The sequence below is a fragment of the Aphelocoma coerulescens genome, chromosome 14 (genome assembly GCF_041296385.1).
Source record: "Aphelocoma coerulescens isolate FSJ_1873_10779 chromosome 14, UR_Acoe_1.0, whole genome shotgun sequence".
NCBI lineage: Eukaryota > Metazoa > Chordata > Aves > Passeriformes > Corvidae > Aphelocoma > Aphelocoma coerulescens.
This window is the reverse complement of record NC_091028.1, coordinates 16,825,955-16,851,822: the sequence shown is the minus strand read 5'-3', so window position 1 is coordinate 16,851,822 and position 25,868 is coordinate 16,825,955. Positions and strand designations below refer to the sequence as shown.

General features: G+C 41.7%; 1 protein-coding gene across 3 annotated transcripts in view; it reads right to left on the bottom strand.

Annotated features, from left to right (window-relative positions):
• MYH11 (myosin heavy chain 11) overlaps nucleotides 1-25,524 on the bottom strand; it is a 55,675-nt gene extending 30,151 nt beyond the window's left edge. For all 3 annotated transcript variants that reach the window (XM_069030150.1, XM_069030151.1, XM_069030152.1), the window contains exons 1-5: nucleotides 25,462-25,524; nucleotides 18,942-19,300; nucleotides 14,216-14,372; nucleotides 7,507-7,534; nucleotides 317-419 (exon numbers count right to left, since the gene is read on the bottom strand). In XM_069030150.1, coding sequence (XP_068886251.1) covers nucleotides 317-419; nucleotides 7,507-7,534; nucleotides 14,216-14,372; nucleotides 18,942-19,283 — 630 coding nt within the window. In that variant the 5' untranslated portion in view covers nucleotides 19,284-19,300; nucleotides 25,462-25,524. The remainder of the gene's footprint in view (nucleotides 1-316; nucleotides 420-7,506; nucleotides 7,535-14,215; nucleotides 14,373-18,941; nucleotides 19,301-25,461) is intronic.
• Nucleotides 25,525-25,868: the final 344 nt, after the last annotated feature.

Genomic DNA, 25,868 nt, shown 5'->3' with positions numbered 1-25,868 from the left:
CTTCTCACTTGCTAGAGGTCAAGGGTAAAACAAGGACTCGAGCCCTTGCAGACTTCAATGCCTTCATGCTGGCATATAAATAGGTGCTATGCATATGGAAAGCTATGAATATTTCTTTTCTCCCTAAGTACATTCGAATTTGATGCCTAAGATGGTGTCAAACAAAATTTTCTTTCCATAAACATAGAGCTGTGACGTCGTTGTGTACACTTAATATGTCGACTGTTTGACAAGCCACAGTCCCTGACTTGCACAGTCACCTCAGCACAGCCCTCAGAGGCCTGAGGGAGAGTTGGATATGGAAGAGCTCACTTACAGTGACGCTGGTGTCCTTTTTGCCCTTATGTGAAGAAGCAACAACAGCCAGGTACTGAATGACCTTTTTGGTATTTTCTGTCTTGCCAGCACCAGATTCACCTCTGAGGGGAAAGAAAATAACACAAAAGAAGGTAGGTAACCAGTGGACTCCTTCTGCCGTGTAGATGTGTGTAGTATATAAAAACAGGACTGGAGACCGCCCAGCTCAGTTCTTATTTACCCCAGAACACCATCTCCCAAATCCACCTGACTTCAGCCTGCAAAGAATGCATTATCAGAGCTATATCTCTGTCCTGGTAGTATTTTGAGTGGACAATTGGCCATTTAAGGGAATTCTAAAACATGATGCATTTTTGAACAGCAGTTCATCTTGCTTTGGCAGCATCTGAACACTTCTGAGAAGTTGAGCTGGCAGGGAATCTGCTTACATTTTAAGATCAAAAAATACAACATTAACTATGATGTGGTACAGCAGTAAAAGAAAACATCAGCAGTAATACAATGGTTTTCTCTTCTGAAACTCTGGCATTAAAGTAGACTAACTACAGATGAGGCAGCTTGATCTTGCTTCATCTGAACTTTGTGTTCAGGTGCTCCTTGAATTCAGTGGGACCCAGAATGGAGCCACCTGAGGTTTCCCTGCTCACTGGGTAATAAAGGACATCATGGGGGGATGTCTGACCAGCAGAACTGGCATCCCAGCTCTGCTCCATGCAGTCAGTGTCCCTTGGGAAGCAGGAAGGCAGTAACTTCTTATCTCTTGGAAAACTTCCAGGTTAAGTTTATTTACAACTCTTAAGCCCTCTCTTAAAGTAAAAGAGTGGCTTTCAAAGTACAGATTGACAGTCTTTTCTCAATAGAAATTTCCAGCCAATTTTCCTCTCTAATTGTTACATTACATCATCTTAGGTCTTTCAGATACCTCTGGCTCTGATGATTATATGGACAAAAACGTTTTATACTGTCTTGCTCAAAAAGGGTGGTAAAGTGGGTGTGGATGTAACAAACGATTTCTTTCAACTGAGCTAGTGCTGTGAGGAGAGCAACAATCTAAGTTGGACCTCTTCTTCTTTGGATCTAAACTAAAATTGATTAAAAAAAATAAAAGAACAATACATTCAAAAATCCCAGAGATATTTATCAGCTCTTTTGAGTCTGAAACTGTTTAGCTGGATCCAATGCAGTTATGCTTCTTTTCCTGATTAGGAAATGCAAGAGTTAATTTTCCCTATCAAAGGACCAGTGATAAATGGACATGAAAATATGGAGAAGTGCTGGACAGAACTTTCAATACAGAATGACACTGATGTAAACCTTAGGAAACCAGAAACAATTCCTGCCTGAGGTACGACATGATAAGAACTGTTTCTTCTGGCTTTTAGAGTTTGAACCACAAATAATTGAGATTAATAGATTCCTTTTCACAAGACCTGGGTTAATTTGCACAGTTTAGAGATTGGATTCATCTCTGCCTGTGCTTCAGTACTAAAACATTTCTATGTTTTATTGATAAAAATTAAGTGTCCTGGGAACAATTCCAAACCAAGCACACCAATTTGAAGACATATGCATACAAACTTTTCAAATAAATCTACCTTACAGCTTTGTTTCTTTGGAAAAAAAACAACCAAAACAACTTTCTTCAAACAAACCCTGGGCTTTGAACTATTCCATTTTATTAAGGGTTATTTGTAGTTCATCACATCATCATTGCATTTCCTTTCTCCCAGGGCAACAGTGCCCATCATTTGGCTTTTCCCTGAATCCCTGTGAGTATTACCATATATGGCATCATTTTACTTGTAATTATCCCATCATACTGTAATGCTTAAGTTACTTAACATTTAGTGCTGTTCTTTCATCCTTAACTCTTTGCTTCTGCAGAGGCTGAGGGCTTTCCTGTTTTCTGCAGATAGACTTTGGGGCTTTAACTTCCTTTTGAAACAGACAATAAAAAGTTCCTCAACATGAAATACAAAACACACAGAACCTCAACCACCTTGGGTTAATTAGAAAAAAGTCTCCAAGGTCAATAAGTAATGAAGAATAATGTCTACAGCAGATGAATACATCTGATTTTCAACACATCAGATCAGTCATAAATGTCCATGACAATAGACAGGTCTGATAAACAAGTATCCATTAAACAACATTAGTAGCCCTCATACTCTGAAAGATGTATCACAGCCATATGACAACATCTGATTTCATCTCAGTGATGAAATGCCATGTGTCTGTAAACCAACAAATGAGGAGGAATGGCTAGGTCAGGGTCAATGCCTCTAAATATCAAGACGTTTACCAAGAGAGACCCAGGAGGAGAAGAGCATGTGAATCTCTTAGGTCACTTCACAGGTGGATGAAATTGTTCCTAGAACTATTGAGTTGCAACAGAATTGGTCATGCAGAATGGGTTTTTTCTCTGCATCTGCCTTGAAGTACTATAATTTTTGAGGTGGCAGAAACAACTTCCATTGTAGTATGAGAAATCCCACCTGCTTTAAAATCTACTTGCTCTCTTGAGCTCAGTGACTGAATTTTTAAAGATGGGTCTTTTTACTGCAAATATCTTCTGGTGGTTTTGGCATGGACCATACATGATGGGATTCCTCCCAGGAGGTATCTGCTCCTTTCTTCTGAGTGTCCATTTTCCGCAGACTTAATTATGTTCCAAGTAGATGTTCACCATATAAATGCTGTTACCATGCTCCTAACCTTCATCTTTAGGAAGCAGACTGACCATTTGTTAATTGAAGCCTCTCAAATAATTCTTTTTCCTGCCATACACAAGGGAGCACGTTTACTGCCAGTGCTGTTCTTTGCACCCAGCTCAGATGGCCAATGCAAAAAACCAGATCAAAAGCAAGTTCCATTGCACAATTCTGAGCGGCCCAACAGCAGTACTTTAGCTACTTCCTATGCAAGTTTTCCTCCTAAGAAACTCTTTGGCTTTCCCAGAGCAAAGGGCTCCACTAGGCTAACAGTCTTGCTCTGTTAAAGATACCACTCTCACATCATGGGGTATAACTTAAACTTGTCCTTCCCTCGTTGCTTGCCAGGCATTGTTTTAGGAACTCAGTAGAGGATTTAAAGCACATAAGCTCACATATATAGAGCTCAGCTATAACAGAGTTTTTGTACCTCTTGAGCTACAAAATCCTCCATGACTCCATTAACTTCACCTTAAATGAAAATTATCCCAGCTAGAATAGGTTTCCAAGTAAGAACAAGGTGACACTAGCAGATTGGCCCCACTGCTGGGAGTTGAGCCTGTGGTGTAACTAAGACTCTTGTACATTTGAGAATAACTGGGGAAAATCAGTTTTAAAAGTGTATTTTTTTTTTTGCTGTTGTTGAAAATTTGAAAGCTTTCCATGCTAATATTATGATATGAGACTTAGCTTAATTCCACTTTTGGAAACATCTGAAAAGCAACAGCAGAATTTATTTTCAGTGTTTGTTTCAGTAAGCAGTGAACCACAAGAATTGCCCGTTCACACATCCCTTAATCCGGCTGTGCTGGCACTGTGGGAAGCCCCTGTGCACAGGGCACTCCATGAGGTGCTCTAAATCACATTAGGGCTTGGCAGCCTTTGTCCTGCAGTATGAGATGTGCAAACATAATGAAAAGCTTTGTCCTAGACCAGTTGTACCCCACTGGAGACTCGTCTCAGAAGCCAGCCCAGTGATCCTACGGGTTTGCTTACAAAACAATTCCCAAAGGAGACGGAGCGGGTTCAGCACCGAGCTCTGCCCGGGTCTGGAGCTCCACGAGATGTCTGTGTGGGAGAGGGGCGAGGCAGCAGCGCCTGCCAGCCCCAGCTTTTGAGATTTGCTGAGCTGGGGAAGAAGAGCTTAGCTCTCCCATGGAGGAGTCTTTTGACTAATAGGGCTTTGCCGTTTGGAGATGTTCTGGATGATTTTGCTTCTTGACATGTGTCAGGGAAGGAAATGGGCTGGAGTCCCATAGCCGGGTAAGGCTCTGGAGAGTTTGCCCACAGAGAGAGCAGGGAGGAAGGGGAAAAGGGCAGGATGGTCACCGCCCCACTCAGTGTTTTGTTGCCATATCAAATTAAGTGGAAATACGATCCTGCTACTTCCCCCTTTTTCATAGAAGCTATTAAAACTGAACCTATGTTTTAAAAAACAAAAAGGTAATGAAAACATACTTGATTATATGTACAGGTATTTAACATGTACTTGTTTCCACAGACTTCACAATACCCCAAACATTCAGAACTTTGATCAGATTGTTTTCTCATTCATTTAAGGCAGATTTTTTTTTTAACTGAAACTTGTGCACAGTCCTCTTAGCCACATTTGCTTTGTAGAAAATACCTGCTCTTTTCAGGAAGTGGCTAAAATATGATAACCCCGAGATCAGACAGGTTTATGAGGAAATTGTTAAAACTCTCATGTGGTTAGTTCTGCAAATAAGCACTTGTGGAATTTTTAGTGAAAAACCTTTTGAAATCTCCAGGAGAATCCCTTGTGTCTTTAGAAATCAAACAACAAGAGGCCAGAAGTCTCCTTTGAGGGCTTGTGCCTCTACTAACACTGGAAGAAGCTTGAAAAGCCACAAGTCTGTTCACTGGCCATTGCCTAGTTCAATTCACACTTTATTGCTGATGCACTGAACTTGCTCAGGTCTCTGAGTACCTGGAAAGATTTCTTGGGATTTTTCCTTCAGCAACATCTATGTGCTGGTCAATATGGACTAAGAGTGAGTACAGACTATTTCGTGGCCAACTCAGATGTCAAACAGGAGGGAGCACTGTGGGGGGGGCCAAAGCACAGGCAGGAGTTTCAGGAAATCCCAATGGGCAGGCAGAGCAGTGAAGGCTGCTCAGAACAGCAGAGAGACCAAGGCACAAGGGTGGAAAAGTCTTACCTGCCCTAATTTTCAGACACATAAAAAAGATTCCATATTTCATACCTTTATTTCAATATTTTGTATTGTATATTTATTATATATGTTATGCTAGATGTTATGTTACAATAATGCAATCACAGATGTATTAGTAAGCACAGCCATGGTATAAAGTTTTTTGTGTTGTAGATGTGCATGGTAAGATGGGGGATTTTGAGGCTGACTATAAAATGCCAGAGAGCAACAGGCAGGGAATGACACGAGAGCATGCTCGGTGATGTTACCCATGGGAAGGAGCTAACAGCGAAAGGATGTGTGTGCACAGAGGAGAGTAGGCCAAAGGCAGCATGAGTGTAGTTATTAATAAAATGTAGAGGAAATAATGAAATCTGGAAAGACGGGGAATTCTGAGGAAGAACTGGAACCCATGAGCATTGAACACAGATGGAGATTTTAAACATGCCATGGCTAATCACACAAAGGGGAGGGATTGAAAAAGGATACAAACAGTACTTAACCACATGAGGGCAGCTTTAATGAGCTGAGGGTGAAGTCCTGAGAATGGGTACATTTAAAGTCAGAAACACAGCATCAGGCTCGGTTCTCAGATCTGCCCCCCTGCCTGTGTCCCAGGAGCATTTCAGGGGATCCATATGAATCCTTACAGCTATTCTTTTACAATTTAGGTACCAGGCCTTGGAAAGTTAAAGCCTGTAGCTTTTTCAAGAGAAAATCCTGGTTGATGCCATGAAGTCTTCCGTTATTACGTATTTTAGGCAAAAAGATAATTTCTTAGCATTTTTAACAATTCTATAAAGTACTACAAATTGCTTCAACTTGATAGCTGCCAAGCTGAAAGCCAAGTGAACTTTCTTCTTTCTGCACAGCCAAATAAGGCCAAGAAGAATGTTAAACCAGTAGTGGTTAAAGTTGTGTACATTGGTTTTAGCTTGGCCAATCTTCTTGCTTTAAAAGATGTGTGAGGACTGTTTCAAGCTATGGGCTGTGATGTGCATCCAACATACAGCAATTACTCTAAACATCTTGGGGAGTCACTTGCTGTGGCTGTTTTCAAAATGGGAAAGGCATTTCATTCTCTCTGTTTTATATATTACTGGATGGAAAAGGCATTTAATTTTCTCTATTTTATATATTACTGGTGTGAAACAATTTAGGTTTCCAGCAAGATGGCCAGGTAATTTCAATAAATGAAGCTGCAAGAAGTGGATCCTTTAATGGATTTTCATGAACAAAAAGGCATAGACTTGCAAAAGAAAGTCCCTTTCTTGAAAGTACCAATGTTCCAAAGTTAAAAGAAGATTTACTAGTGGAAAAATAAACATAAGTACAGAAATAGAAGGAGGAAATGCATATTGTAAATTAGTCTTCAGAACCATGACATGTTTCATCCTGGGAAGAATGTGATGATCAATTTTTACTTCATCATTGCAGGAATTTTAGATTTCTTTTAGGTGTTAATGCATTGGGGTCAGATTTTTGATTGGTATACTTACAAATACTGAAGTCTTGTTGTAATGGAGGTTAGAAGTATGATAGCCCTTATGGTATCAGTGTATAATTTTTATTAGGTGATAATTTTTTTCCAGTCAGCAGTGGCACTCAAAAATAATGTTATGGCTGGTGATCAGTAGCAGTGCTTTTAAAAAACTTTAGTGTAAACATATATTCAGTCAGCAGCCACATTTTCTCAGATAGCATAAACCTGACAGATTACAGCATCATTGCATGACCCTGCTATAAATAATACACATGCCAGCTCTGCAAACAGTATTAGCATTTAAATAGAATCAAGTCCTATCTTTTATCAGGAAAACTGGAAAATGTCTAATTTAACAAGCACAAAATTATGTCAAAAGCATTCTTGATGACATTCAAGAAAATAAAACCAACTAACAAGCAAGAGACGAATGGAAAGACAGTCATAATTGAGGGTCAAGCAGCAGATCCCTGTCCAGTTCAACATTTTGAGTGATTTTTCAAAACAGGCAGGAATGACAAACCAGTGGGATTTTGTGGAGTAATAATCACACTCCCCAGTTGCTCACTGTAAACTGTTAAATCTCTAAGTTCAGAAAGTCAGTTTAAAGAAATAATTTTATGCATTAAAGACTTCCTATGACACTGATACATGCTCTTTATCTTATGAACAGGTCTATCTGCTGAAGTAGGTTTGGTACTGGAGTTCAAGCTTACTGAAGGTGAGGGGAATGTGTCCATTCCATCAGAATTTGAGTCAATTTTGAATAAACAAAGACATTGTGACATTGAGATATACTAAAATAGATTATTTTACTTACGTGCACAGGATAGACTGGTCTTCTCGATCTGTGAATAAAGACAAAGAATCCATTAATTAGGGAAAATGGCTTTTGTGACAGAAGCACTTATATTTATGAGGATTTACATTGAACAGCCTAGACCTTCTAAAACCTGGCCAACCATGATTAGTCAAACGTACTGGGTTCACATCTTATTTAATTTGCCCTTGCATTTAAATAACCATCTCTAATAGAAATATTTTGTACAAAAAATGAACAAAAGGTTAAGAGGTCAAAAATATTTTCTGTAAATTCCATTAGAGATGAACTGTAATGAGGACAGAAAAAAGATCAGACTCTCTGTAAGAAGATTATAACAAAATTTCAAACCTGAAACTCAAGTTTTTAGTATGCTTATGAACTATGGCTAGCAGCCCACTCAAAACAAAGTCTGGACAGATAAGGCATCAACAACTAAGCTGGTCATGCAAAGCTTTGACTTTTGAAAGCAAAGCAGTTCAAACACCTGAATAACATAGTCTGTATTTCGTTTCAGACTGAGAGACAACTTTTATCAAGAGCACAAGTAATTTCTTCGGGAGATCTTCCAAAGAATAAAATAAAACAAGATACTTTGTAGATTTTACAAGATCATGTCAAGAAGTATGTAAGTATTCTTCATGTTTTTTACTACTAACAGACCATCAAACACATTTTGGATCAAGATTTATATAAAAGAGGATCAAAGTTTCCATTTCTACTATGTGAGACATGTAAGAGTTTTCAGCATACCAGAGTCCAGTGTTCTGTAATGCTGCAGGAAGGCTGAGGATTGCATCCCATCTCCATAACCTGTTCTTGGAGTGATCTTCCCTGCTTATTCACCTGGAGTTGGAGTTTCTCTCTACCTTCAGAACTTTTACACAGATTCTTCTACCAAAAGGCATGATGAGCGTGTTTGCTGTGATACGTTCTAAAGTACAACCCTTTTCTTCACTTGTCAAACATCAGGGCAAGTTTCTCAGAGAGGTGTGGTATTTCCAGCCCTGGAGCTACTTGGAAGCAGACTTGAGCAAGGCTTTGAGCAAACAGCCCCAGCACTGAAGTTTGCCTTTACAGTCTGTAAAAAATCCTTCTGACTTTGGAAAATAAATTTCCGGGCAGGTCAAATACATTTTTGAAAAATGTGCTTAGTTTACAAATCTGAGACTTCAGGCAGGTAACTGGACAGAAGCCAGTGCTTCTGTATGGTTTGGCATTATTTATCCAAAGCAGAGCCAGCATCAGCCTTTGCTCAGAGGTGAAGACACAAGCTCCTTTTGCTCAGTGTGTGGGGTGACTTGCAGGAATACCTGTCTGGTTGTTCACCCCTATTCCTGACCCTGTATGTCATAAATACCATGAGATAAACCTATTTAAACCTGTTTATTAAGCTCTCAAGTTGTAACTGCTGCCTGGCCCACAGCCAGTCTAGGAAACACATTAGAGGATTCTGCAATGACTTGGATTGATAATAAACAACTGTTTTAGCCCCAGTTCCTCAAAAGCTATAACATTAACTGCTTTATTGATCACCACACAACAAATGGTGCCTCTTAACCTCTTTGTTTCGTAAATTGATACAAAATGACTAATTACATTTCTATTGGAGGTATTTGTCAGCAATCAGCACAGCAGAACTGTCACATAAACATTTGGGAGGAGAGGAGCTGTGAGCCATGTTTGTTTTTCACTGCAGGAGATAAGCTAGGCTTTCTTTTAAGTTAAAAAAGTGAGAGCATGGAAGAACTTTTTGCTAAAAATACATTGTTGTGTAAATAGAAACCATGGGCATATATTGATATTGCATCACTAACCCATAAATACCATAAAGAAAATAAAAGTCACTCTTGATACTGAGCTGCCAGTGGAATTTCTGAGCTCAGGGAACATTAGAAAAAGCTGGTCTCCTCCAAGCCAAGTCTTATCTCACTACTCTTTGCTGCCCATTGCTGCCCTTCTTTTGCTCCTCAGTAGGGGAACCCCCCTGAAGGTGTCTCATAGACTGCCCCACCCCGGGGGTTTCTGTGGGTGCCTGTGAAGGGGCAGCCTGGTGATACGAAAGAGCAGAGGAAGGATTAGGAAGGTCAGAAGTTGCACCAAATGTCCCCAGGGATAGGTTAATCATGGGAGAAACCTCATACTGACAAACTGTGCTGTGCACACTCATGGAGGGAGAATTCCAGATGTTGTTCTGTCTCCTTCATCAGTTCTAACTAACTGCAACTCTAAGGATGAAACAGATCAGGAAGTCTAATCCTTTCCTGTTATGACCTGAGCTGCCGATACTGGTCTCATTTACTTTCGAAGGCTCTCCCATTTGATTAATCCTATTTCTGTTCTGGAATGTTTTATTCCGTATAGAAAGGACTGTGCCCTATTTTGTGACTCTGCAACTTTATGTGGGTAGATCTATCAGAAGAGAAAGAGTTGTAGAAATAAAACTCCTTAAACGTGATTCCTGAGGCTTAAAAAACAACAAAATATGTCTTCTAGATTCTAATATCTTTTTGGCTAATGCCTTTTAAGAAAATTTGATACTATCTGGAAGAGTATCATCCACCTTCTGTATGTCTATATTAGATGTTTAAATATTTAAAAAAAATTTTTCTTCTCAATTTTTAATAGAGACCTACACTTACATTATAAACCTCGCCAGCTTTCCTAAACATGCAGCAGATCTGGTGTTTTTTTTTCTTTCTGGAATCTGCTTACTTTTTTCACCAAACACGTCCAGATTGCCTGTAAGAATTCTTGCCCCTCTGCTCTTGATAGACCAGTTAGCTCTGCTTAATCACAAACAAAATCAGATGGTTTATCACAATGAAGCAGCAAGTTGGCAGCTTTACCATAAAAGGAAAAAACCAGACTGAAATCATGTTCCCCCACTCACTTACTGCTTCTTTACATTTGTTAATAACTCCACTGCCTAAAGGGGACATTTCTGTACAGTCCTGCTGAGGACACAGTAAGCAGATGGCTTCTCACAGTAGCCTCCTTTTCTAAGACCTTGGGAACTGTGTTTCCCTCCTATACCTCCAAGTAACTACCAGGTTGTTTGTTTTTCCATTTTTGACTCAAGCTTGCATAAAAGTGGCTCCACAGAAAATAATCTCCTTGAATCTGCAGAAAGCTGTAATATATCTTCTGCAGGATGATTTATTGCCAGGAAACTTAATGAAGGCCTAACCAACTACACAAAAATTTGTTACTACTTCTACATAACATGACTTTTCACATTTGTATTGTCTATCATTTATTTTTTGTTTCTGCAGGGAAGATAACAGAAGGCAGCAGAATTACTCCTCCTTACTGGAGCAGTGTCTCAGCTTCTCCATCACTGGAAGCTGGCAGTGCTGCAGGAAGGAGTCAGCTACCCACCTCCAGCTCCTCTTCTCTGGCCTGCTCTGCCTCCTCCTTGCTGCTGTGACCAGAATTCACAGACCACACTGTGCACCAGGAGGAGGGGGACCCACTTCAGAACAGCAAAAAGCCAGGGATGGCTTTCACCTGGAGCAGTTTTGCATCATGGCTGCATGAAGAATCCTGCTGGCAGTGCAGGAGTTGGGATGGGGATCAAGCCCTTTGTATGGAGCTACTTCATCCCAAACACAGGAGAGAGCAGAGGGTGCAGGAGTAGGGGGAAATTTTTTATGATTGCAGTCTCTAAGTGTAGCAGTAATCAGCTACAGCTGGCCTGTAAACACAGCCAGGAAGGCCCAGTTCTGCGTGGTAACTCCTGGGGACACACACACACAAATGCTCTTGTAGAATTCTCAGTCTTTGAGATTAAAGAAAATTAAAGTTTATTCTTGTTCTGGCTGGAAATGAGCATCCACAGCTGTGCCTGGGCAGCGATCATACTGCATTACTGACATGGTAACCAGCAGATTCAACAAGACACCCAGCACTCCTGGCTGAGCATGAGACAGCACGACTGTGATTTGTAAAAGGGCTTTGGCTTTAGGTGCTCAGAAGCACTTGAAACAAGTGGAAATTTTATCTTTGCCCAGCCAACATCTTTGATAATTCCTGTGTCCTGTGAGATGTCAGCTTTTCTGCATATTTGGAAGAAAATCTTATTATCTGATTGCTGATAGCTGTGGCTAAGTGTTTTTATCAGAACAGCTTTGACAGAACTTCAACATCACCCCTAATGAATACATTAACCAAGTAAGTCTCTGAAGCAGAGGAGAAATGCAGTGTGCACAGTTCTTGTTTTCTGCTGGATGTTTGTGCCAACACAGGGGAGGGTGAGAATGTGGAGGGATGTGATTCCCAGATGATGAACCTGCAGCAGGACCAGGGACCTGCAGACACAGAGACTTGGTTCACCAAAAGATAAAGGATCCGTGAGACATCTGAACAAGCTGATTGTTCTGGGCCAAGTGGCCCTGGTCATGAAGTACCAGAATATAACTCCTCAGTCTCATGAATCTAAGATATATTTTTCTTTGGCAAGCAGAAACTATGCAAGTTTCCAGATAAGGACCAGTACTGACTTTTCACAGGAAAAACATTTAGTGCTCTGATCCATGTTTATGAGTAAGAACTTTTGTTTATATTCCATTTGGAAATATGCTCACAACCCCCTCTGAAGCTCTCTCTGCCTATACATGTTGCGTGCTCACACAGAACTGTGTTGATGCCCACTTTCACCACTCCAATGTGAACAGAATTTGGCTGAATAACCAGAGTTATTTTGAGGGTTGGTTTTGTTTTATGCACAAAACACGAGTCAGTTTTTACAAACAAAAGCACAGCTTTAAAAACAGCTGGGGCCCTCTTCAGAGATGGAGAGACTCCAAAATCACACGTGCAAGTAAAACGTGGGTGTCCTGGGCTTGTGCTGGGAGCTCTGGCCATTCCACTCCTCGGCTGCCGTGCCAGCTGTGCATGGTCAGGGTGGGAGGCAGTGAAAGAGCATCCTCTTAAAGGTTCAGCTGATCACCTACTCCCTCCCTGTTCCTTCCCATTTGCTCTCCTCTTCCTCTCTGCTGCCAGGAATAATTGCAGTGGTGACACATGAATAATGAGGAATAAAGCTTCCCCAAGAGCTGGTAGGGCCAAGAAATTATTCTGAGCACCAAAAGAAGTGAATTGATAGGAGCCTGCACTCTTGCTGCCTCCTCCCTCCAGCACCCAGCCTGGGAGGCACAGCTGAACCCAGGCTGTTCTAAGTGCAGTTAATGGCCACAGCAAGGCAAACCAGCTCCAGTGGCTTCCCACTGCTCAGGAGAATGTGCTGGGAGGGACAGGAGACAGTCAGAGAGAGGAGGAGTGGAAGATATCCCTGTGCTGCTTAGATCAGGCTCATCTGTGCTGAGACTAGTTTCCCGTTAGGCAGAAAGCTCTTGTATTGTCAGGACAAAACAGTTCTATTTCAGCATAGGCTGCATTCATATGTGTTTTTTCCTTTCCTAAAGACACAGCTCTTTTTTTGTTTCTTTTCGCCCCACCTCGTTTCTAGGGACAAGTACAGTACCCTGCACAACTGCTAATGTTCTGCAGGAGCCAAGAGCTTCTTCCAGAGCTCCCCTCAAGGCTTGCTGCTTAAATAAAGGATCCGAGGGAGGAATGGCTTCAGGGCCTGCTCGGAGCCCTGGACAGTGCTGGATGCAGAGCACAGGGTTCAGGAGGGAAGCTGGAGTACAGATATGTGACTGTGGCTTAATGGGATGACCTTCTGCCAAGTAAGTTTTTTATAACTGTGATTATATCACATAGTGTGTAGGAAGGTCTGTTTTCAGGATATTTTTGTTGCTTTATTGGTCCTCCTCTGCTGCACTATAGCTGTGCCTTCTGGGATGCAGTCAAATAAAGGAATTGAAATAGCTCCAGAAAAGAAATGTCATATAAACCATAGGAAGAAAAAATCCCAATCCTTAAGCTCAAAACTGGGAAGCCCTAAACTTTAAAGCCAAGCCTGTGAATCTTGCTGAGCCATAGTTGTCAGCCAGAATTTCTGTAGGGTCATATGACGGCATATAAATTTCAAAGCATTTTGTAGAGCTCCTGGTTTCCTGTAGCACCCAAGGTCAATGTGAGATGGTACCTGGTCATGCCCTAAAGTCTGAAGGTGTTGCAGCCTCCTACATTCATCATTTTAGCTTTTTCATCCCTGAATGATGGTTTTCCTTAGAACAAAATCCCCTCAGTCTGTCAGTAGTGACTGCAGGAGGAGGAAAGCACTGTGAATTTGGGGGGTTTGTTTGCACCCTTTGGGGCCTGACTGCTTTCCCATTGTTCATTGCCATCCTTGTTGGAAAACAGAGCACATCTCAACTCGGGGTTCAAGACATCAGGCTGTAGGGAAAGTAGCCCCCAAACATTGTTTGAATCTGCTGTGCTGGCGGGAGAGAGCAGCAATGCTGACAGATCCAGCAGCGCTCACAGCTAACTTTGGAATAGTCTCCACTAGTGGAGAGGGAGCATTTTCCATGCCCGTATTTGCCAAAACTATTTGCTTGACTTTGAAACCTTCCCACATGCCTCAACACAGATGGGTAAAAGGATTGTTTTTCCTTTTTGAGTCACAGTGTTTGTGGACTGCTGTTCCTGCCAAAGAATTCCTCTGAAACTTCTAGAAAGGCAGTGCTGCCCTCTGTGAGAGTTCTTTCCTGGCTGAGTGCTGGGAGGAGCACATATGGAGCTCCCAGGTGTTTTCTGCCCCATCCAGGGCAGGGATTGCAGCCCGGGGCTGTCCTACCTTGCAGCATGCTCCTGTAGGCCGTGTCGGCGATGGCGTAGATGTGCGGCGGCATCTCGTGCCTCTTCTTGCCCTTGTACATGTCAATGATCTTCTCTGAGTAGATGGGCAGCTGCTTGTAAGGGTTGATCACAACGCAGAAGAGACCCGAGTAAGTCTGCAAGGGAATTCAAATAAAAGCTGGACTTAGTATCCCATGCCATGTCTGGGCTGGGAAACGCAGGCATCGGCTGCATTGAATTAATGGGGTTTTAGCGAGCAGCGCTCCTTTGTGCTCTGCCCAGGGTAACAAATGAAGCAGAGATTTTCTGAATGTATGTGTATGGGTAATTTCCAGGTGCACAAATAATTTCTAATAAGTGAGCTGCTGGAAAGTAGGTGAATTTAGCAATCTGTAGAAACACTGTGATCTGATGTTAGAGCTCCTTAACTTCAGTTATTTTCAGTACAAACCCTTATCACACATAAGGGTATGGTAACAACTGTAATAATTAATATTTCTTTATATATGTGTATTTTCTTATCAGAATATGTTATAAATATGTGCTCACATAGGCATCAAATTCTGTAAATTGAAATCCTAGGTAAGAAGCTTGGATTGATGTTTGAAGGGTTTTTTTAAAAAAAGCTTCTATGAACACATGTAACAATGATGATTGATAAGAGTCCTTAAAAAAAATTTCTCAAGTTCCAAATAGATGCCTTGAGAGACTAACCATGCCTTCACTACATGACTATTTCTGCAGGAAACTTAAGGAAAAATGTGGTTTGTTTAGAATTTAATGAAGGTATTAATGTAAAAATATATACATAAACAAACAAGAATATTGGCTGCCAGCTGATAGATGTTCATCCATGTTTTCTTAGTTTTTTGTTTGTTTGTTTGTTTTCCTTTCTTTCTAAATATTCCAGCTATTGAACTGGACCAGAAATAATAGCATACGATAATAGATGAAGAGACGTATTTCACAAACAGTTGCTAAAAATAAGAAATTTGCAAGGGTATTTAATTTTAAAAAGAAGATTTAAACCCCCCAAATAAAAAAAAAAAATTACCATGTTATGAGATCATAATTGCAGGAGTATTGTGATATTTAAACTGGACTATGGAAAAAAAAGAAATAATAAAAGTATGCTGTTTGTTTGGTTGGTTGTTTTGTTGGTTTGTTTAATTTTTATTATTATTTATTTTATTTTCTTGCCGTGTGTGTGAACGAGAGCTCTGTGGGGTGCAGCTGCTGCCCTCCTCAGCCCCGGGGCTGCTTCCCCCGTGGCTGGAGCCGACCCGGCGAGGCTGGGCCGTGGCACCCGGGAGGCTCCGGGCACAGGGATTTCCCTTTCCTGACCATAATAGGCAATGGTCCAACACAGCCCCGGCACAGCCTGAGCACTTTATATGGTATTTATTCTGCACACAGGGCCGGAGCCTCAGGCTCCAGCAGCGGGTTGGGTGCTGCAGCTGGGCACGGGACATCTGGGGTGCTCCGGGTGTTGATGGGGACCTCCACCAACAGCTCAGGTTGTGCCTGTGTCACCACAGCCCAAGAAAATCGAGTTCAAATGCTCGCCGGTTCTCAGCATCCCCAAGCTGAACCCCTTGGTGTGGAAGGTAGGGAGTTGCTGGGCTGGATTTTCATTGGCATGGGAGTTCGGAATGAAACTGTGCTGCTCATGTCAAAATGAACTTTAGTGTTGCCAGGATAACACACTTGAAAAGTGAGTTTTATCCTAGAATGACCATCAAGGCCCTTATGGAAAGGACAGCAAGACATTTTTTAATAGTATAAATAGATTTACTGTGCACACTCAACTAATCATTCCCACCCAAGTAAAGTAATAGGAGAGGAAATCAAGGAAATTATTTAGGCGTCCCTTCCCTGAGATTTCCAGGCATTTCCTGACTTGCCACATGTAGGGCTGTTTGCATACCCAGGCACACAGTAACATGCCTTTGAAAAACTAATCTTGAGGCACAAGAAGCAGGCTATTAAGGCAGAGTAAAAGCTGATGAAATTCAGGAATCCTCATTTCTAACTGGACTGTGACTATATGATCTGTCACCTCAGGAAGTTTAACAAAGCCCTCTTATTTTGGTTGACTGTAGCTCTAGGTATCTGCTTTTCAAGGATTTGGGGGAGCTAGATTAATATAGAGGATGTTTTGACACGGCCAAGTGTGTGATTGAAAGTGGGGGTGCTGAAGCTTGCATGTCTTAAATCCTTCTCCCTGGGGCACAGCCTGTCTAGAGAGGGGGACCCCCAGCTGAATCTCTCCCCAGAGGGTCTGGAAGAAGAATATAATTTGAAATGTCTTAGGGATACTTCCATGGGAGTGCTGAGCTCAGACAGCTACTGCTGATGGGTATTTACAGGAGCCTGGCACAAATACACATCTGCATTGTAAATATCTAGGTCGGGGCAGAAGAGTCCAACCTCAGTTCCAATATGCATATATAGCTTTATGTATCAAAGACAGCATTTTTCACTGTTGAGTGAAGACTGAACAAGTAGTGCCTATGAATACAGCCACAAGGAACTTGATTCTACTCTCAAATCCACTGAAGTTGCATTGCTGCGTTATTCATACTTCTATAATAATTTTTGGTGTAATTTGTGTGTGGATAAAGCAGATTCTTTTTGTTCTGAGCAATGTGAAACATGAATTAGTGGCTCATGCTTCTACTTGCCCCTCTATCTTAATTATCTGTGATGAAGCAAAAGGCCAGGGTGGTTTTCTAGTGTGCAGTCACTCTGTGAATTTCTGCACTGAATCTTTGTATTTAATAATATTTAATGTAAATTCAAGGGGAGAGATTTTTTTTTTTTTCCAACTGAATTTATTATTTTTCTTTAGCAGATTTGGGAATCTCCATTTGCATCAGTGATGCTCTGGAGAGAAAAATGTTGAGGTCATGTTTTCTTTGAATGTGTGGGACTCCAAGGGATGCAAATTAGGCAACACATGGCAAAGCCAGGAGATGGTTGCTTACAGTTAGTTTTGCAAGTGGATGAGACTCAAATTCTCTTTAGAAGCCCCCTCTGTTTTTAAAAAGGTATGACAGCATCTAGTAGGGCAGCACTGCGTAAAGCTGGACAGTTTCAAGCAGATTTTGGTTACTGAAAATACGATTAACTTGTTGCACTACAAGTCAAATTAATTTCTTTGAAACTTTTACCATCTTAAAGTCTAGTCTCTTGAGAAAGAAAACTTAATTTCAGGTACACTTCCATTTTTGCCTCCATGAAAAACTCTTTGATTTCTGATTGCATTTTCCACCTTTGGAAATTAATTTCCTCTTTCTGTAGAAAGTGGAAATTCCACAAAGTAAACATAAGGGAAACCCTGGAACATCTATGTAGAGCATTGCTGAGAACAACAACAAAGAAATGCCCAATCCCCCATTTTATCCTACTAACCTTCGACTAATTCTCTTAATTTTTGCAACAATGTGGAACACTTTCAGAAAAAGTCTATTTTAATCATTAAGGCTGCATGTTCTGATATAATAGCACGTGGGTCCACATGTTCACCTGCAAACTTAAAATCCAATAAACTCAAATAATGAAAAGATGGGAAGTCAAGCTTCTTTCAGGAACTTCTTAATGTGCATTTTAGCACATTCCTGAAGGAAAGATCTTGAGCTTAGCTCTTTGAAGTTACGCATAACAAGTAAGTAGTTCCTTTGTTGTACTCCATATAACTATCTTATTTTCTGCTTCATTTCCTACTTTTCAATTTAGCATTCCTCATATTAGTAATAAGACCTTGACTACTGTTTCTACTTAAGCTCTGTACTTTCACTCATCAGTGGTCTGTCATACAAGTAAAATGTTCATAGATTGAAACTGTAGGTAACTTTTCTGCAGCACAGCATAGGGATCCTCCATGTAAAATCAAAGACAACAGCTAAATTCCTTGGAAAAGTTTTGGGCCTTCTTACTGTGCTGTTTGCTAACTGTTGATGTGGATAGACTAAAGGGTTATCAATGTCAAAATATTCTTGTCTTAATGTACTTGTGTGGACTGAAAGAATAATCTTGTGTAATCTAATAACTCACATGAATATAGAGAAACTACAATTTGTCCAGGCTTGTCTGATCTGTAACTTGACCAACATGAGGGAAAAAAAGGTTTAGTGGACGCATGACTTTGCTTCAGTGACACACTGGTACATGCAAGTACTCTTGCCTAAATTCCAGTGGGTTCATACCTTTATCCAAACATAAGGTTTAACTCAAGCACCACCAAACCAGAACTTTCCAGCTGCCTTTCAGTGGGAGTTTTGCCTGAGAAAAATGGCATGATTTGGCTTTTCTGTATGCTCTTTTTGCAAGTTACTGGAAATTCGTTCAGGTTTACCTTGAATTAATTTAAAAGTCCCTATTTTTTTTTCCCCAAACAGCAGAACTCAGATTTTGTTCACCTATCAGAGAGTACTTTCCAAGCCAACAATATTCTTTCAGAATCTGTACATTTTGCTGAAAAGAAACCTTCATGTGTTTTAATTTAGTTAAGGAGCCATTATTAAAGAAGCAGGAGAATCATGGGGAATAAAGTGAATTCAAAACTTTTTTTTGGGTTAGGATGCCATTACTGCGGGTTAGTACTTGTATGGCAGTGTTACACAAGGCCTGTATTGCAGGCAGTGGGTGGGATCCACCTCGTTGTCAATGGGACATGGTTGCATGCAATAGGAAATGCTCTGAGTGTGGTTGGGTCTACTCACATAAATTAGACCTGAGAAGTATCTCTCCCTTAGATTGTGCAGCACTGAAGCTTCATTGAGGCAAGTAAGCTCTGCCATGTCCTCCACTTTGGAGAACTTTGGAGGGTTCATCTTCTGGATGTCATCCTTGCTCAGTGTCACTTTCTTTCCATTTTCTGCCAGTTCAACTGTCACCTCATCCCCTTTCTCTTCCTTGATACTTGCTGCTTCAAATCCATGTTTCTCTGATGGAATCCAAACCAGTCTCTTTGCTGACCAGTCAGCCTGGGCAAGTGGGTTGTTGATGAAGTTTTTGTCCACAAAGAGGAATTTCTCATCATCGCTGAGAGGTTTTTGAGCCATTTTGACTCAGCAGACACCTGTTGAGGAAGCAAAATATTCTGGTTTAAAGGGATAAAGGAAGGCAAATGTGAAGACATTCCAGGCAAAACACATTTGTCAAATATGCGGGAGGTCCAAAGCACTATAGGTCCTGTGTCATATCTCACATTTCCATGTGGATACTTTTGAGTGCCAGCTTAAATACTTTAAAATGTATGTGTTCAGATTCTCATGCCTTTGTTACTGTGTCTGGAGTCACCAAAATCAAAAGCTTCATGGCACTAAATTAAATGAGGACTTCTAGGCTTATTACTTTATCTTATTTATGTTGCACTGAAGAGCAAAGAGAAAAAAAAAGGCAGAACTAATGCCTGTGCAGTGAGACTGTCAGAACTGCACCAGGACCACCAGCTGAACACCCTCCTGCAGCCTCAGCTCCTGCCCATCACAAAGTTAATTGAATTCGGACAAATACAAAATTTCCCATCACCCAAATGCAGTTGGGTGCATACTGACATATCAGTGCAATAATGAAATAAATAGTAGAAGAATGGTTCCCCAGCTGTGTTCCAGCAAGGACAGAAATTAACTTTTCTTGCAAAGGACTATTTCCAATCACTTAATACCATTTCATTTGGAGAAGAATAAGATTAAGATATGGTCAATAGAAAAAGCAGAAAAATTTATTTTTTCTCAGTACTGCTCGTGAAGGAGAAGTAGAGTTAGCCCCTCCCCATGGGACAGACAGTAGCAGTTGATCATTTATGATGTACAAATGTCTATCACATGAGAGAGAGAAGAAATAAAACAAGCCTGGAAATTGCCTCAGCTAAAAGATACTCTGAACCATGATGCTCAGACTGGAAGGATGATGCATCTGTGCCATGCACTTGCACTTGGACAAAGCAGCTGGGTGTATCTGCCCCATAGGTGAGAGCCAGAGGAGAGTTTGCACAGTGCTGAGACAGGAGGCAGCTGCTCTCCTGCTCTGGCAACTGAAGTTGGATGTAGCTGCAAGATCAGTGTTGATAATGCTGGAGCTTTGTAAGTGTTTTGCTCTATCTCATGGGGGGCACAGGTCTAAAGGAGGGAAGGAGTACACAGAGGATTTGTGGTTTGCTCCAGGGCAGAAAGAGTCGTGCTGGCTGGGAAACCTGCTGTGCAGTGGAGCAGAGAGGAGAGCTGGGGAGGAGCTACAAAGAGCGTGTGCCCAAGGAAAACATCTCTAGAAGACAGAGGCTGTTTCATTTCCTTATTGAGAATGAATTTAATATTTACAGCATTCAAACAAACATGAATCTGGAGGGAGCTCAGAGAACTGACTGCTAAAGATGTCAAGCAGGACCCGTAAGCAGGACAATATTTGTAACGACCAAGCTCTGTGGTATGTAGCCAAATGGACACCCTGCGCTCTGGGAGTATCAGAGCTTGCTTTCTAAATATTTGTCCCTGAAGCCTTCCCACAGATTAAGGTTTTTTTGCAAGGCCACACTCTCTGAGTGGTCTGAGAAGGAAACATGGATCATGCAGAAGGTGGCATAAAGCTTAAAAACAAAACTAGGATTTTTAGAGGCGCCTAAGAAGGTTAGATGGTATCCCGCTGAAATCCAGTGGAAATTAGATGCCCCAGCTCTTTAAGCTCCCTCGACAATTTTGTCTTAAAAAAAAAAAAAAAAAGCTGAATGTGCTTGTTCTAGAGCCTTGCCTGGAAATCCCAAAGACGAAAATTCACCCAGGTGAACATGCAATGTGTGAGGGAGGCCCTGGAAGGTTGGACTGGTGCACTGCCACTGGCCCTGAGCAGCGTTCCCCGCTGTCAAGGCTCTGGGAGGGAACATCTGTAGGATCTGGCCCTCTGCTTGCTCCCAGGAGATTCTTGGAAGAGAGCAAGAGGAAACTATTTGACCTCTGTGTGGATTAAGGCAGAAAATGCTCCCTTGTTGCCAAGAGGGCTGGTAGAGCTGCACAGTTCCAATAATGGAGATGGTATTCTCTCCAGCTGAACTCTCCTGCTGGTGGCTGCGGGGGGAAGCTGCTGGACAGGGGAGCCATGGAAGCACTGCCCCATCTCCAGAGCTGCAGTTCCCAGGGCACGGGGCTCAGGGAGCAGTAGGAGCTGCCCTGGCCTCTCCCACTGCATTGGCAACAGGCAAGGCACGTTCTCTACCCCACTGCCCCAGCAGCATGGGAGGAATGGCTGCAGCAGTGGAGATGGGGATTTCAGCCCATCCTATGCCCAGAAGAGAGCTATATAGCCATGCTGAAGCATCAGAAAGGTTGGATAGTGCTGCCTCTGGCTAAATGCCAGGTGACAGCACTTTTAGATCAATAGGAATTAGATACTGCTTTCAGAAACACCAAAAGTGAGACTGAACTGCAGAGCTGAGCTTCATGGGGTCAAATCCTGCTATTCTGAGTCTGCTCACAGAAGATGATGATGGAAATCAAACTGCCAAATCATCCTGACCATCTACCTCAAAAACCCAACTGCAGCTAAAACTGTTGGCCTGCTACAGAACATGTCACAGTGGGACATCCCAGAGGTTTGTCTGTTCTGTTGCCTAAGGATCAAGGAAAAGTTCCTTTCTTTGTTACATGCTAAGTCAAAAACATCTTCCACAGATTCTAGCATGAAACTGAGAGCTGGTGTGTGTCTGTTTGACTAAGTTCTCCTACTTTTTCCTGCACATCCATAGCAAGGTGCAGAAAAGTTTTAAATTCAATCTTTTTCAAAGCAAGATCCACTTGGAAGGTATATAAGGTGGAATGAACTGCAGAACTTGGAAATACAGGTTCTTATCCCCTAGCTCCAAGCACTAGGACTAGTTTGGGTACGGTAAGAATAGATCCCCTACAAGAACTAGTGAATAGACAGTCTGAGCTGGATCCCAAAACTCCTCTGAAACACAGTGAGGAGAAAATGTGGATTTATGTGAAAAGAACTGTTTGTCACTGAACCTCTGGAATCTAAGGATAAAGTTTTAGCAGCTCCTGACTACCACTGTAGTAAAAAAGGAAATGCAGTTAGGAAGTGTGGATTAATGGCTAATAAAAATTTATTTATTAATGTGCACTATTCATTTTCATTATAAAGGAAGGTTTCTGAATGGAAGGGGTAAAATATAAGCTCCACAAACTCAACTAAATTTGTCCTAGTGAGGACTAATGAGCTGCTAATGAGATGCTGAAGCTTTCTGATTAATAATTGGCAGTATATCTTCTGGTCCATCTCTGATCAAGACTGCACTGCACTGGGCCAGCATGTGCTTGAAACTGGGGAAGTGGGCCAAGGTGAAAGACTCCTTACTGCCTGCTGAGAACATTCCCTGGGAAGGCAAAATTTACCCTTTAGCCAGTTCCTGGGTTTCACCCATAGGACTGGCTGAGAAAGTGGAGACCCCTAGCCATGTGCAAGAGGTGGTAGGAGGTTCTCATCCATTTAGCCCAAATCATGTACAAGAGTATACACTTTTATACCCAGAGGTGAGTTATCCTGAGAATGAGAGGAGGAAGAGCAATCACAAAAATACCATTGATATGAAGTTTCTTGCCTTAGGTGCCAAATTACACCTAACCTGATTCATTTGTTGTGCTAGCCCCCAAACATGCATGGATATTTCCACAGCTCACTCTATTCCTCCGTCTGCTGTCCCACTGTGGAGTTATCTGTCTGTCTTCACTTCCTCTTCCCTTTTCATGTTAATGACAGAAGCTGAATGCTGTCTTTATAACTAGTTTATCCTGAGTATATTATTTCAAGGATGAAATATAAATATTTCCAGGAAGTGCACTTTAATTAAAAGGTTATTGGCCAAGCAGAATTACCTCCTGAGTCAGAGCTTGGAGGGACTGCTTTTCTCTCAAGGGAAAGATAAAGGACATTTCTCCCTTCTTCTGCAGGATGTGCATGTCAACATAAAGCCTTATCACATCTGTACAGGGAATAATTATTGCAGCAGAGGAACATATAGCCAATTATTTTAAAAAATCAAGTCTTGCTCTCATGAGCCGTTTCTGATAAGAGTGTAGCAGTAACCTGCTGCTTGACTCAAACTGCATTTCTTGGGCTACAGTAATCCTTGGCTACTTTCTTTCCACATTCCTTATCTTTTACTTTTCCAGCACTTAACTGAATCATCCTACTGAGCACTGCTTGGAAAAAAAGATAATCAAAAGATAATCTAGGGGTGAATCCTAGCCTTCATTTGGGAACAGGATTGACAACTTTATCATGAGCCCTGCTATCAATCCCTCCTGGCCTTTCACCTTTCCCCACTGTGGAGCTTTTCATCTGGAAATGGAGGTACCATCAGTTTGGGGTTTCTTTTTTGTTGGTTGGCTTTTTTTTGTTGTTGTTGTTTTTGTTTTTGTTTTTTTTTCTGTAATGCATTCTCCATATATTTCAATCAAATTAGCTGCAAGTGCCTCAGTTGCAATAAGATCTTCTCATCTTTCTTAATGTGAATTACTACATAACTCTGACTAAACATTTGATTTTCTAATATTAAAAAGAAATTGGCCCTAATTATTGCCTGTTATAAACTGTAAAAATCAGAAAAGAAGGGAAAAAAGGGATAGATTCTCTTTATCTAGAAAATACCAGGTATTTCAAATTCCTGTAGATGTCACTCTATTAACTAAATCAGATTCTGTATATTGATTAGAATTCACAAATAATCCATAATTTAACTAGACTTTGCACAACTTGGAAAGCTATCTAGCTCTTGGTTTCTCCTAAAATTAACATACTTAGAAGCCAACAGATTTGCAACTAATAAGTGTCTGTGATTTCCAAAGCATTGGGATCTCTGCATACATCCCCACGCTGCCTTTTATGGAGATGTTCTGCTCAATACTCGCCGTTCCACAAAAATGTAATGATAACAAATTCAAAACAAATACCTTTTAGGGACTAGTGTGTCAATTGCAAATGAGATAATAAAATTCATTGTTTACATCCAAGCGAACACAGCCAGAGCAGAATCGGGCATTAAACTGAAGTGACAACCTAATTAGAGCTTTGCTCTCAGGGAGTTCATCTGTTCAACCCCTGAGTGAATGGCTTGAGGGAAGGGGGGAACTTGAGGAGCTCAGCAAATCAGTCCATCCAGACAATCCTGCTGCAAACTGCCTGTCAGGGCAAAGCTCGGAGCGAAGGACATGGTGGGCTTGTTTTTCAACAAGTGTATTTTAGACAAGATTTTACTAAGATGTATGTATTAGGTAACAATAACAAGCCTTCTGATTTCCCTTATATTGAAAATATCTCATGCTTCTTAATTATGCAAACATATATGCCTTTCACATAAATATCAACATTTTTATAGGTGTGCATGCACACAGACCCGCGCGCACACACACACACGTATGTGAAAGAAGCCCGTGAACCTCTGGGATGACACTGAAGCTGCTTCCTGCACTGCCATCTACTGTCGTCTTAATTTACTTAACGGGATTTTCTTAGAAGTTGGTTGCTTTATTTTCCCTTTAAAAAAAAGGCATGCCAACTTTGAAATTAGTGTAGTTCAGTAAATTATCAGATTAGTTTTGCTTAAACTTTGTTCCCAGCATATTAAAAACATATATATGTAATGCTGGGGCATTTACATAAAAGTGTTTCCATTCCTTCTAATTTTTAAGCATTTTTCCTGTTTACAGAACAAGTTACTGATGAACTGATTATTTTATTTGGTTGCACTTTCTTTCAGCAGTCCTTAATTAGGACTAAGAGGTTAGGAACACTTAGAGAAGATCAGCAGCTCAGGTTACCAGGCTTTTTCATTCCCAAACGCCCGTGTGATGGTTACCTGCAGCAGGTACCTGTGACTGCCTGCACCGCCCTGCACCTTGAGGCGGCGTTGCTGCCAGCTCAGAGAACGGCTCCTTCTCTGCAGCCAGTGTCTTTCAGCCTCGACCCCGCAATGGTAGTGTTAGCAGTGCCTAGAAGCAGGCTAGAACATCTGTGCACACTTTCAGGCATGCACAGTCTCTACGCATTTTAACCAGAACCCAACCAGTAACACACAAACCAGGATAAATCGTCTGGGCGCATCTGATAGGTCTGTTCCCATCCCCAGGTTAATTCTCTGAGTGTGTTCGCAGAGCAGTGTGAGAGTTAACTTGCCAGACTACCCATCCCAGAGTGTGTGAGCCCCCAGTCCAGTCCCCGGCAGGGACTTCACCCCGCGGTGGTACTCACAGGTGTCCAGTTGTGGGAGCGGAGTGAGTTGGAGATACAGCCACCAGCCGGGACAGCCCAAGTCCTTGCTGCCTTCGCAGCCTCCCTATATAGAGGAGGAGAATCTTGCAAGTGGGGAGGGGCCCTGGAAACCACGTCCTGCTGGAAAATCCTTTTGGTACCTGGCTTAAAAAACACAGCCTGAGCCAAGGACCTCGTTCCCAGCAGGGCCTAACCCTAGGCTGTGGCCCCTGCCCCGAGCCACTTTTTAGGGAAGCAGGCTGGTTCTGGCTTTCAGAAGGGTGTATGAAAGGGGTACCCCAAACTCACAAGTTCAGGGTTTCACCCTTTTCCCCTGCTGTTTGACAAAGCAAATGGACCTTTAACTCCTTCCTGCCTTGCCAGTATCCCTGCCCCTCATGGCCCTG